The 13,639-nt window shown below is 41.1% G+C and overlaps 2 protein-coding genes across 40 annotated transcripts in view; one reads left to right on the forward strand and one right to left on the reverse strand.

Moving 5' to 3' along the window:
• PTPRD (protein tyrosine phosphatase receptor type D) overlaps nt 1-13,639 on the reverse strand; it is a 2,322,816-nt gene that overhangs the window by 529,818 nt on the left and 1,779,359 nt on the right. Inside the window, exon 1 of one of the 39 annotated variants that reach the window (XM_070480472.1) lies at nt 11,094-11,181. The exons of the other annotated variants lie outside the window; for them this stretch is intronic. The gene's annotated coding sequence lies outside the window, so the exon portion shown is untranslated. Of the gene's footprint in view, nt 1-11,093; nt 11,182-13,639 lie in introns of those variants that run through there. 39 annotated transcript variants of the gene reach the window in all.
• LOC139039412 (uncharacterized) overlaps nt 1-13,639 on the forward strand; it is a 75,922-nt gene that overhangs the window by 55,242 nt on the left and 7,041 nt on the right. The window contains exon 4 of the mRNA XM_070480161.1: nt 10,881-11,792. Coding sequence (XP_070336262.1) covers nt 10,881-11,482 — 602 coding nt within the window. The 3' untranslated portion in view covers nt 11,483-11,792. The remainder of the gene's footprint in view (nt 1-10,880; nt 11,793-13,639) is intronic.

The following is a 13,639-nucleotide window of genomic DNA, read 5'->3' on the forward strand; positions in this document are numbered from 1 at the left end:
TCAGCACCAGCATATTTCCACACTGCGGTGCCTACTGCTCCTGCCTGTCCAAGCCGGGCTTGCCAGAACCGAGATCAATTTTATTAGATATCATTAGTCTCTGTTAGGGCGGTCATTTGAATAACAACAGATTGGCAAGTATAAAACTAAGGCACCTGTTGTACATTTGGCAGCCTCATTGAGGCCCCTTAAAAAGAAAACAAATACGAGCTACAATGATGCCAGGCAATGGCTTTTGGTTCAATAATGACCATGTGTCAGAATTAAGTGCATCTGGGAATTCCTACCACAGCCAGATGTAAAGGCAGATTTGTCTTGTCTAGTGGCATATGAGGAGATACACTCAGAATACACAGATTTGGCTTTGTCTTGGTTTGGTAGGGAGCTAGGTAAGTGGAAGTTAGCTCAAGTAAAATAAAATTAATTACTTAAGAGCAACTGACAATATAATCATAAATGGTAAAGTTAAACATTAAACATATGGGGTTGTAAGATTCGGGCTGTGAGCTAACTGACCTCTGCTTTTTCTAGGCACATGAATTTTTTCACAAATTACTCAGTAACAATGTGCCAAGATTACTGGGACACTGAGTCAGGCAGGCATGGGTTAGGTGTTAGAAATGCTATGGGGGAATGGGATTTGGGCTTCGACTTTGAGGAATTTGTAATGAAGCAGACCATTAACAAGCAATTGCAATGCCTTATGAAAGATGCCATATGTAAAAGGCATTTGCATCTCTAAGTGCTGAAAGAAAGCTCATCCAGGTTTGTCAGGATGAGAAGACTTCCAGGAAGAGTTTTCAGCTCAGCTATGCCCTGAAGGAAGAGGGAAGCAGGCAAAGATGGAAGCAGAAAGGAGTGTCCAGGAAAGGGAGAAAGCATGCTCAGAATTACACACAGAAGGGTGAAAGTAGCACATCAGGCAAATAGCAAATACTTCAGTATGGCCGGACTGCCAGTGTGCTGGGGGTGAGGGAAAGGGAAACAGAAGAAACAATGATGAGAATGGCAAAGTGGCAAGAGACAGGGAAGGGAGAAGGACATCAAGGGTCAAGTGACTTCTGTTGAGTGTTTCAAGCTTTACATAGAGCAGAAGGGAGAGCCACTAGAATATCTGGAGAAGGGTGACATAATCACATGTGAATTTCTCAATGAACATGCTGGCTACAGAGCCCAAAGCAGCTACACTGAGACCCCAAGTAAACACAGAGAGGTGGCAATCCAGGCAAATGATGAAGGCCTTGCCAACAGATGGCAGCTAACATATGAAAAGGTAGTGAAGAATTTGGTTGAAAGAAAGTTAATAGTTATTTTGGCATACTGGAGTGACAAGAGCTTATTTAGAGAAAACAAGTTTCAAATGATAAATTTAAAATCAAGATTTAAATAGTATATTTCCGAGTTTTCTCTTTGAAAAGAGATCAGATTCAAGGTGAGTCTAGGCAAAAGTACGACTCAGATTCAATTCAATTGCACTTAGCCAATCATTTCTTACAGTAGTACCTGGATATTTTTAACAATCTTTATTGAACTTCTCACTCTTAATTTAATTTTTAACTATTATCATCAAAAAACATTTATTATGAGCCTAATTATGGAAGAACCTTCACTACACAGTACTCAAACTTTCACTAAACAGTCCACACAGCTCCAGGCTCCTAACAGGTTATGTTTATAGATTAACCCACAGGAAAACATGACTAAATAGGGCAGTGCATGCATGTCAGAAACCAGGGCATTTCAGAAACCTGGGCAAAGAAGACTCTTAATTGGTGACATACTGTAAGAGCCATAAATGACCAAAGCATTTTTCATGTAACTTTATTTTATGTACCACGTCTGATTTAAAACTTCAGGGTGTCTTGTTGTCAGAGAAAAAAATAATTTTCCAAATCATCAAACAAATGCAACATCCTGTCTTGTATTATTATGTATAAGGCCATAATTAACCAGAGATAGGTTATCTGTTGCCTGACCCCCCTCCCACAAAAAAAGCTAAACTTTTACAAAGGTGGGTTAAATGAGAAAAATGTTATAAAATCATCCATTACTGAAAATGAAATTAACAGGTGAGTTGCAAAAAGAATATTTTAGAAGACAGTATAACTGGCAAAATTTCCCAGATACAGTTGTGCAGGGTAAGCTGCCAGTAAACAGAGCACATATATATCAGTCACTTGGCATAATTCCATTTCTTTGACAGGAGGCTGTTCATCAGATATCTCTGCTCAATCTATAGTTCTCTTTGTAAAAATGCTTTTGATTCCCTACCTGTTGGGCAGCTATGAAAATGCCAGCCTTTGTGATTTAAAAAAAAAAAAAAAAACTATTCTTGTTGGAAATATTTTATTTAACCACTTCTACTCCAGGACTAACCCAAGAGCTCAGAAGTTGTGTCACTGGCCTGAAAGAATATAATTTTAGAGCTGAAAGGCAATGGCAAAAAAAAAAAAAAAGTTAACCAGTCCAAACCAAACAGTTTAAGGTAAAAAAAAATTCAGTCCCAAGCAGAAAAAGAAACACAGAGACTCTTCAGAAGCAATAATGGGAAAACCTACATAAAGTTTTAAATTCTTCCTGAATTTGGTTAAGAAAGCACCATGTTATTGTACATACGTGCCTGGCATATATGAAGTAGTTTTTTTTTAAAAAAAATTCATATCATACACAAGAATATATTGAGGGTTTAAGAGTGGAGTGGATAATAGTTGGGATCATAACTTAAAATCTTGGCTTTAAGTTCCATCTTTATTATACCTAGCTATGCAATCTTGGGCAAATACTTAACCTCTCAAGCTGTCTCTTCAATGTGCCTGCTAAGTTGCTTCAGTCATATCCAGCTCTTTGTGATCCCATGGACTGTAGCCCACCAGGCTCCTCTGTCCATGGGATTTTCCAGGCAAGAATCCTGGAGTGGGTTGCCATTTCCTCCTCCAGGGGATCTTCCTGACCCAGGGATCAAACCCACCTCTCTCAGTTCTCCTGCGTTGACAGGCAGGTTCTTTACCACCAGCGCCACCTGGGAATCCCCTCTTGAATAACTGACGATAATAAAAGCATTTATTTGACTTACTTAGTGTTGTTTTACACATTAAACATGAGAGTGAAAGTAAAGTGCTATACTGAATGCCTGGCACATGGTAAGTGCTCAGTAAATTTTAGCAACCATCACAACTACAACTTTATATACCAATCGCTATTATTGTACTTATAAATAAAGAAAATAAAAAGGAATTAGTTTTCCACCTATCTCAGTGTCTTGAGCCTCATCAAAGGTTTCAACTTAACAATTATTCTTCACATTCATGATTTCAATTAAACTCAAGTCAAAATAAATTCAAAGCAAAGGACATGTAGCACTTGAGTTGAGAATCAGAAAATGAGAATAATTAGAAGGATTTCAACAGCTACAGGCTAGGACAACTGGCGAGAGGAGAAAGGGGATTCTAAGAACTGCACTGGGAGAACCAAAAAGGTGCCTGAGGGCAGGGGCCCTGACACTGCAGCAGGTCAGAGCTCTTGAGGCTCTGCAGAGAACAGAGGCTGGACACACAAGCTGGGATTAGACTGCAAAGGGCTTTGACTGCTATGCTGGGAATTCAGCACTTGAGGATGCAGAGTTGAAAGCCTTGAGTTTCAGAGAGCAAAAGTTTTTAGGAAGAACTGAAAAGGAGAAAAGAGAAAATGAGGTACCAAGAAAAAAGTATGGATGAAAGATTATATTTTAGGTTTATAAAACACAGAATGTGGGACAAAGGAGAGCTTTCTACTTCTCAACTATCTACCAAGCAGATTAAAAAAAAAATTCAGACCTGGAACCCCAGAGAGAAGTTATAAACTTTATTTTCAGAGTCATCTATGCAGAAATTATTGCTTTTATGAGAAGTAGATAGGTATAGCTCATGAGACAGTATAGACAGTGATCTGAAAAAGGCCATGGATAAAACAATAAGAGTTTAGAATGGAGATGGGACACAGAGGCAAAAGCGTACAATGAAGGGAAAGCAATGTTGATGAAGAAAGTGAGGATCAAAGAAGGGACTCGGGTCCTCCATCCATAAGATATTTCCAATGGAAGATGCTCCCCAAAATGCATCCCTCTAGTAAAATATTATAACTCCCATCTTTCTCCCAAGAAAAATGTGAAAATCATTAGTTAGCCATTAAGTGAATTTAGAATACTTAAGACATTTCCAGTAGATTACTATTATTACCAATTAGCCTACTACTCCATTTAAATTAAGTATACAACAGAATTTATAAGTAAGGATATAAAACCATGTATCTAAAAATCACACACTGAATTATTTCAATTAGAAAAGTCAAAATGAGTAGCCATATTTTGCTTCTCTCTTAAAATCCTTTAACAGTATGTTAATTAAGTTCCTAGTACAAGCAGTTCAAATATGTGTTTGCAGGAAGGCTGGGTCTACTTGTGCAGTAAGAAACCATTAGCTCATGCATGATATGTCCTTTCAGTTAGGGTAAAAGGAGACTGGAGGAAAAAAAAATATTTTAAACTTTGCAAACAAATGTCTTTCGGGTCTATAATGGAACACTGGATCAGTATTTGATGTGTCTAGTCTAATTTAAATTGTACTGGCGGATCTTAGGGACAGACAGAAGGCAGTAAATTCCTATCCTCCATCAATACATTTGACCTCAGAGCAAACCCCACAACTGGCTACAGGCACCCACCATCCATCATTGCTCTTGAAACCTGATCTTTCATGGAAGGACAGCTGCGCTGGGCAAAGAGCTAAGGAGCTTTCTAAGATGCACCACCATTTAAAAAAAAAAAAAAAGCAATTCTGTCGGTTCGGTGTTTTAATTAAACACTTTTCTAAACATTTCTTCCTCGAGATTTAGCTCGACATCAAATATGAAGAATCTATTAAGACATTTTTTACTTTTAAGCAAAATTCTCTCTTTGTACATTGTAGGTAAAATCATTTCTAGCTTTTCCTTTAAAAGCTTTCTGAGATAAACAGCGTACTATGGCATACTGATGTGTACAGACTTCAAAAACGGTGGACAGGAAAAGGTAATTCTAGCATCTGTGGTAATTATACCATGTACACAACAGAGTGTACACGACTCATATCCAAGTCTTCATTTTTAAATCAGGAAGCAATAATTTATAGTAGATAAAGATAGCAGAACACTATCATACAAAATCGCGTCATAGAATACAGCATGTCCATTACATCACTCCTGCATCCAGGAATTTTTTTAATTTAAAATGCAAAATAATTTAATTTAATAATTTAAAATTTAAAATACAAAATAAGACAAATTCTTATGTATCTTCATCACATCTATGTCTATTTTTCCATGTTATGATGGTGAAACATGACCCTAAAATGTTATGCAATTTCTGCCAAGATTCCACAGAAAATAAGTGACAAAACTAAGGTATAAATTTAGTTTTTCTTGCATCAAATTTATGTAGTTTTTTTTTTTACTATAGTCAAAAAAAGAAAGAAGTTGGTCCAGATTTTGCAACCTTTAGCATTATATTTATATACACTATACACCTACATGCTTAAACAAAATTAAATGATAACTATTTTTCAATTATTAATAAAATCAGTATTAATATAAACCTTTTTCTTAATAAAAGGAATCTGCTTACTGAAGCTTAAAAAAGAAGTCACTTGTTACTTGGGACCCAATGATTAAAGATGACCATTTCATAGATCTGAAAGCACACTTCCCCCTAATCCCGAAGCAATACTGAGAAACACAATTTTCTAAATGCAATTCACAAATCTCAATTTAGTTAGCTACTGCTACATTAAAGAATATAGCTTGAGGACTGTGGAAAAAGACAATTAAGAATTTATAAATTCAATCAATCTCATGACACTGACAGAGTTACATGGTTAAAGCCAGTAAACAGCGAAATGGTAAAGGTCACAAGGTTCCTGACATTGTTATCTGAATGTCAAAGTTAAGTTCTGCTTCTGAGCAGTGAATTCAAAGAACGAGGAGAAAACCCAGCTTCAGACAGCTGCTTTTGCTCTTATATTTCGTTACAAATGCTGAAGAAGCCAAAGGGGAGCCTGCCACCTAAGAGTGGCCATTTGCAAAGGAGAGCAGAACTGGCTTGCTGCAGGTGGGAAGCAAGGACTATTCAAGTGGTCTCGACACTGTCTGTGTATGGGTGCACCTGATCTGCTGGCTCACAGACAGAATCAGCCATCTTAGCTTTCTAAATTGGCATCTCTTTCATTTAATTTACTGATCTATGACATATATGGATTTGATTTAGGGGGTAGCAGAGGTCGAAAAGCCAAGAAAAAGTTCCATTTTGCTCTTTGTTTCTTGTAATTTTTAAAAAGTTATAGAGTAACTGACAAGTATTGATATGACCCTATTAAAGATGTCAGCATCAAACAGAAAATAATGAGCAGAAATATACCGAATGTATTAGTTTCAGAGGAAGGAGGCAGAACATGGCAGGCTATTTCAGTTATTCTTTCTTCCCAACAAGTTGACAGTATAACCGGACACAATATTTAAATTACCTTAATGTCTGTCTTAAGTATATCTTATAAATGTTAAGAAAAGAAACTGCAAACTGCTGATTACATAAAAGCAAATGGGTGCTGTATTAAAGGGAAAATGAGGGGCACAGGCCCGAAATGTAATTGTGAGGTTACGTGTTTCAAGAATTCTATCTCACTAATGTTTCAGTCTTGTACCACTCTATTATTTAGGTTATATTAGGTCAGAGACCTCTATAATGTATAAGCGTTTGCTCTTTAACCTCCCAAGACTTATGACGTAAAGAAAAGTCAACTTTTACATCTGAGGGTACAATTTCATATAATGAACAATCAGTAGGCACAGACCACTTTTCTTTTAGCTACCTTTCCTAGGGGCTTGACTGTGGAGAGCTGGAAACACTTTTTTATTTTCAAAATAGGGGTGGGAGAATTTGGACACTGTAAATTGTCAAAACAAATGCAAGCCTTACATGACATTTTAATACGGGTTACCAACTACTAATTAGAAGCAAATTAAATTATCCATACAGAAAACATATTCCCAAACAACCCTATCCTTTGATGGAAATGTCACTGTGCCATGATATTATGGAAGCTTAAACAAGGGATGTTTGTTGCAATGAAATTTACTGATAATTCCCTCCTAAGTAATCTTCCTCCACATTTTCAGGTTTCTTCTGTTGATGTGTTACATAGGGATCCTCAATCTTGTAGCTCACGGAAAAAACAACTCTTCTCTTTGCAAATCATTGATAATGTAAAAATTCTTTAAACACTGATTTTGCTTGCAGCTGCAAGTTGTCTTTATGCCATCACAAGTAAGTAGCTTTCTTTAAAGATTTTTCCAAGAAATCAAACAGTACAAAGAACTGAAAAATAACTCCATAAGGCAAAAACACACTGAGTAGGCCTCGCTTAAAATAAAACTCATTTACTCAAACTAACCTTTTCAATCAAAAACTCCTGGCCCTTTAAGAAAACAGGGGGAAAAAAACAGTCTCTGAATACTCTGGAAAACTGAATAATTATATCTTTCTAGTTAGCATTTCATATATTCATGCTTATAAAATGAATCCTAAAAGTGTACTTTATGGCTGCTCAGTTAAATATATTACATTAAAGGTAAAGTTTATTTTCGTGATGACCAGAGACTTTGGGAAAAGGGCACCCATGATCAAAGGTCAAATGTATATTTAAAGATGTGAGCCTAAAAGTTTGATGCTCTCAGAATCATAAATTAGAGCATATACATACTCCAACTCTATGACTACCCACAAATACACTGAAAGGGTGTTTTTAAAGCCAAATCACCTTGAGAAATCCATCACTCCTGAAATGGCACTTTTAATACATGATTGTGTTAATGGATTCTTATTTACCCATAGAATCCTTTTAAAAATAGAAATGTTCAATGACGATTAATCAAGTTTGGTCTGAAGGAAATCCAATATGCAAATACTTACAGTGTGCTCTTTTACAAATAGTCACCCTTGTCAGTTTGAAAAACTGAAAATCAACAGAAGAACAGTGTAAGTATACTTGACCTTATTGCCTAATGTCTGTCAAGATTGCCACAGCTGGTCGATTTCAAATTTGTGAAACTGACACTTAAAAATGTCCGGTGCATCCTCAGTGCAGGTCCCTCAAGTGCTGACTAAACTAGTCACAGCCTCAGATTCTCCTTCCATACAACTTGCGCAACACTTACAGAGCCAGTTTAATCACACCATCAATCTACGACTACACATTCCTTAAAGTAATTCTGCTTCCTTCTCTTTTAACCTTACACTATGCAAATAACATCCTTATCAGTCCAATAAGGAAAACTTATTAACGTTCCTACTTGTTTATCCTTGACATACACTGAGAACTTGGATCACAAATGAATTTGCACAAAGACCTCTCCAATGTTCCACACACTCTGTGAAAAGTCATCCTTGCACCACCATAGTGTAATGCTCTAAACAATATTCTTGAAAAACCCTTCAGTCAAAGTCTACAACTAACATCAGAGCATGAGTTAATAGGTTAAAAAGACAAAACAAAAACACAGGGGACTGCATACCTGATTCTTTTTAAATGTTTCTCTGGGAAGGGTTTGCATATGGCATACCAGGCTATCTCCTGGATATAAGAACAGTTATACAGGCCCCTAGTGGTTTAGCAAATAGCAGCAGATGAGGGGATTCCAATTCTTAGTTCTGGACTTTGAGATATTCTGACTATAAATGAATGTCAATCTTAAAAGGAAAATCAAATCATTGTATTTAATACTTTAAGCAGTTTTGCTTTTATGATTATCCACTGAAATACATATATATTAAAACAGAGCACTGCATTTCATCACTTTAGCAACTACAACTGCACTAAGAATTTGTTACATAACCTCCACAATAAAATATTTAATTCATTCACCTCTTTGCATGTCATTACAAAAGTAATACATTACTCATACATTAAAATATATTAGAGAGACACTTTTCCTCTTTGAATCTTATTTCTATTATACTAGTATTACTGAGGGCTGTAAGAACAGATTATTTCTATGTAAAGTGCTCACTGTTTAAAATGAAATGTAGATAAACTGAATGCCACTTTTAAAATAGTAGAAATCTAAAATAAATGTGCTTCCCAACAAATAAAACCAGTTTTATAAACAAAACCAGTAATAAAACTTACATTAGAGTGCACCTACTTTAAAAAAAGCTACAATTAATAACACCATTTAATCCTCATCCCCAAGCTGCCTTTCCTTTAAAAAAGAAAATTCTAGGCAGGCATTTTTACAGCTTTTAGCAATTTTTAACTGGACACAGTCTGACAGCTGAATTCATAGAACTGACCAGCTTGTCAATTTCACACTTTGAAAGTACAATAATAGCTGATAACATGAGGGTGAATATAAGAAATCTGTCACAGAATTGCTAGCTCCATTGAAAAGCAAAGTATAGTATATAATTATGGGAGGTGGGAGGTAGGAAAATTTTCCTTCTATTGTCCATTTCGGAGATCTGTTTCAAGAATTTGGACATTGAGCATTGAAACTGTATTCTCTCTTTGCTAAGCTAATAACATAACATCCATCTGTGGCATATAACGAAATGCTTTCTAAATACATATAATATCTATTAAGCTTTGTCCTGGATATCAGCATATTAACAACATGAGAATCTTTCCGTTGGTATCACTTAAATATTCCTTTAATTCAGAATATTTCAAGTCTTGGCGGTAGATCACCCTGGTTTTACTCAAGTTGAGTGGTGAGTGTGTACACTTTGAAACATAGATAGAATAGCCAAAATGGTCAGAAGTATCAGTGGCTGGACTAACAGGATGGGTGCAAAGAACACACCAAAAGGAAAGGTCCACGTTTGAAGCTCTGGAAGTCCAGCAGCGAATCTATCTCAAGTCACAAGCAGTCACAAGTCTCTGACAGGCTCAAAATGTATGCGCTCTGCTCTAAGTCACTGGTACTATGACTGTGGGCATTTAAAAAAGGGTTGGGGGGGAGAGAAAAGTTTAAGAGAAAATACAGGAGTGCTCTCTCAGGAATCTTCCTGGAGGTTTAAGGCATCCTACAAAGTGTAGGCTGGTCTAGGGATCACTCTAAGAATGTTAGAAAACAGAGGAGACATCAGACAAGTCCTGTACTGAGAAGCAAGCTGGAAACAATACAAATGAATTGTGATCATCCAGGTTTTGGTGAATGGAACAATACTGGAGCACCCAATTAATGAAAGCCAAGCTCACAGTGTCCAAGATTTTTTTTTTTAATAAGAAAAGTGACTTACTTTGTTAATGCTTCTAAAAGAAAATCAACCTCACACATAAACGATTCAAGTTTTCTACATGCCAATGTGAAAGCTACAATAAATAGGAAAGCAAAGAACGTTTGGTTTGTTCTTGGTATTCTTTTCAAATTGTTTCCTACAACTTGGACTTTGCATTATAAATTTGGCGTTGCCTTCCCCATGGAATGAGTGTGTAAGAAGGGCAGATCGCCACAGCAAACCTGCGAGCTTTGATTCTGCCACGGAAAGGTCTCCAAAACAGTCCCCCTCCTCTTTGGCAGCCGCGTAGACTTTCATTCCTGCTATTTCTCCTTCTTCCCAGCAGTTCAGAGGAAAGAAAGAAAAAGAAATCGCCCCCTCTCCGAACCAGCCCTCCTTAAAACAGTACTCACTGCCTCTTAAAAAAATTTTTTTAAAAATTGCAGTGGCAGAATCTCTGGGTAGGGTCTTATTGCCCCGCCGCTCCACCATTTCCCCAATACTACGCCCACCCCAGAAGGAGAAAGCGGGGATGGCACACACACACACAGACTCCAACACCCTCATTCTCTAGAACTGCCACTCTCCCAGGTCTGAGGTTTTAAGCGAGAAACGAACCGTGCAGGGGAGGACCTCTGCCCAAGGAGGTTCAGAAGAGCAAACTGTTCGCTCCAGTGCCGGGGCGCCGGGCTAGCAGACGCGGGAGAGTGGAGCTCCGGCCCCCGGAGCGCGGGCTGCGGGAGTCGGGCTCCGGCGAGCGCAGACCCGAGAGGACTCAGGGGGGCGGACCGGGTCAGCTCGGAAGACTCACCTGGTCATGTTGGCTCCGGGCAGCCGCCGCCGCCGCCTCTCGCGCCGCCACCAGCACTTTCGTCCAGCGCCTTCGCCCCACGCCACGGCCGCGCAGCCCGCGCCTGCCCCAGCCGCCGGAGTCCGGGCGGCCGATTTAATCCCGCGCAGCTGCGGCCCCCGCCGCGGGAGCACCCCCAGTGGCTGCCGCTGCCGCCTCCGCCCGGTCCTCGAGCGGCCAGCCCAGTCCAGAGCGAGGAAGTGGAGGAGAGTCGGCGAGTGAGTCCAAAAACCCGAAATCCAGCATCCAGAGGAGCGCGTCCCCCCGCCCTCCCTCCACCCCTACCCCCTTCTCCTCCTCCGCCGCCGCCTCCTCCTCCTCTTCCCGGGCCGTCCTCCTGGCCCTTCTGAGCCCGCGGCTTCCGCGGCGGTTTCTCCTCCTCCCGCTCCTCCTGCTCGCCCTGCGCTCGCTCCTCCGGCCGCCGCCGCCGCTGCTGTGTGTCTCCTCCTCCTCCTCCCGCTCCTCGACGCTCCGCCGCTCGCGGCTGGGGGGTCCGGGGCCGCGGCGCCTCTCCTCCCTCCGCCTCTCCCGTTTCCTCCTTCCCGGCGCTGCTGCTTTTAAGGAGGATTCTTTGGCCACAAATAGCAACTCGGCTGCCCCCCTCAACGCCTCCCTCTCCTTCTTTTCTTCCCCCCCCAAAAAGTGAAGCGCACTCGAGAGGTAACCAGAAACTGAGGCCGGCGGGGGAGCGGGGCGAGAGGGGAGGCGGGGGAGAGGCGGCGAGGCGACGCCTGCAGACCGGCCCGCGCGGAGTCGAGGGCCGGGAGAGGGGCCGGCCGGTCCAGCCCAGTCCTCGGACCTGGCGTGAACCTGGCGGCTACGCTTGAAGGCGAGGTGGTTGGGTGGGGAAATTAAATGAAAAAAAATCTCAGGAAAGTGATTGGAAAAGCTCCTCTCTTTGTTTCCTTGTCTGGGTGATTTCGAAAATCCTCGTAACGTGCTGGGGATCCCACGGAATCGCGGTGCCCCAGCGCTGAGGGGTTGTGCGTGCGCGTTGCCAGCGCGAGAGTGTGAGTATGGGTGCGCCCGGGCGAGGGGAGGGCCAGGCCCGCTGCGCCCACTGGCGAATCCCCGAATCTGGACCACTGGCCCGCTGAAAGGGCCAGGGAGCTGGACCGCGAAGGAAGGAGGCAGGAGAGCTGGGAGAAGGAGGCGCGCAACACACACACACACACACACTCTCTTGCCTAGGAGGGGGCTGGGTGACGTCACTCCCCACATCCATCCACCAGGCCAGAAAAGACCCCCTCTAACAAATTCACTCATCTCTTGAGCTGCACACCCAGTGCTTCCTGCTCGGGGTCCTGGCACAAGGGAGGAAAGATGCTGGTCGCATCCCATTCAAAGCAGCGATAATAATATAAGGCGCGGGCGGTGATGAGACGGTTTGTGTCTACAACCCCAGTTCACCTTTGTAGCTTCCATTCAGGGAGGTTTGGTGGATCCACTTTGGAATCGGAGAGGAAGAAAGGGAAGTATCGAATCAGTCTTAATGGAATAACCATGCTTCCGTGCCACTTGCTTTTATGATATGGATAACGCAGTACTCCCCAGCTTGTCTGAAGGACACCATGTAACCCTCTGCCTAGACATCCGCTCAGTTGTGGGGCTACACGGGCTTCATCAACAGAACACACTGTGTGGACTGTTAGCTGAAGAGGCAACTTTTTACCTTCTTCACTCCTCAAGGATCTCCAGCAAGCGCAAAAAGTCAGCAGCTGGAAGCCACCATTGGCAATTGGCCTACCAAAATTTTAATAGAAACTTGGTCAGAAAGGTTAAAGGAAAGTCAAGGTTTCCAGTCACCTGCCTTGCTCACTGTGTGCTCAAGGCAGCATATACACATAATACTTAATCCTGCAGGCTCTAGGCAGTCTTTGAAAGACCAAAGGTAAGCCAGCTCCTTAGACTGAATCAGCCTAATGATTCAGCTGTTGTCTCAAGCTGCCCATTTGTTCCCACTCTTTGTATGTAGTGCACCTGAAAGCCACTGAAGGATTGGTCAGTAATCCTCTGCCCACTTTGTGCTCCAGAAAGAAATCACGCATTTTTGAAAGGCTTCTTGCTAAATGAAGTTTCGTTTTCCAGCAATTTGCGGGGCGAGGGGGAGTACCATCCTAGCGTGACTATTCTTGGTTCTTTTTTTAAATGGTTAGCCTTATAGTCAGAATGAAGAAGACAGCTATTCCTGAGCAAGCCTCCAGAACTTTCTGATAAACCAGGGAACTGAAAGGCTGAGCAGGTTTGCTGAACACCTGCCGCTTATGCCCTAAGGATGAATTCAGAAAGTGGAGCCTCTGCACAGGTGATTCTCATTGAAGGTATAAACTCAAACTTGGCTTTCTCATTGAAAACCAGTGAGGCCCACTTTCCTCTTGCAAAGTTGGGTGTTAGAGGAACAAACAGAAAGTTTTTTCAGAACCCTAGTATTTCCTCTGCTATTATCTTTGAAGGAGAGACACATATCCAGTTATCTCATTTAAGAAGATCTGACTAGTTCTGACCTT

This window comes from Odocoileus virginianus, chromosome 18 (genome assembly GCF_023699985.2).
Source record: "Odocoileus virginianus isolate 20LAN1187 ecotype Illinois chromosome 18, Ovbor_1.2, whole genome shotgun sequence".
Classification (NCBI taxonomy): Eukaryota; Metazoa; Chordata; class Mammalia; order Artiodactyla; family Cervidae; genus Odocoileus; species Odocoileus virginianus.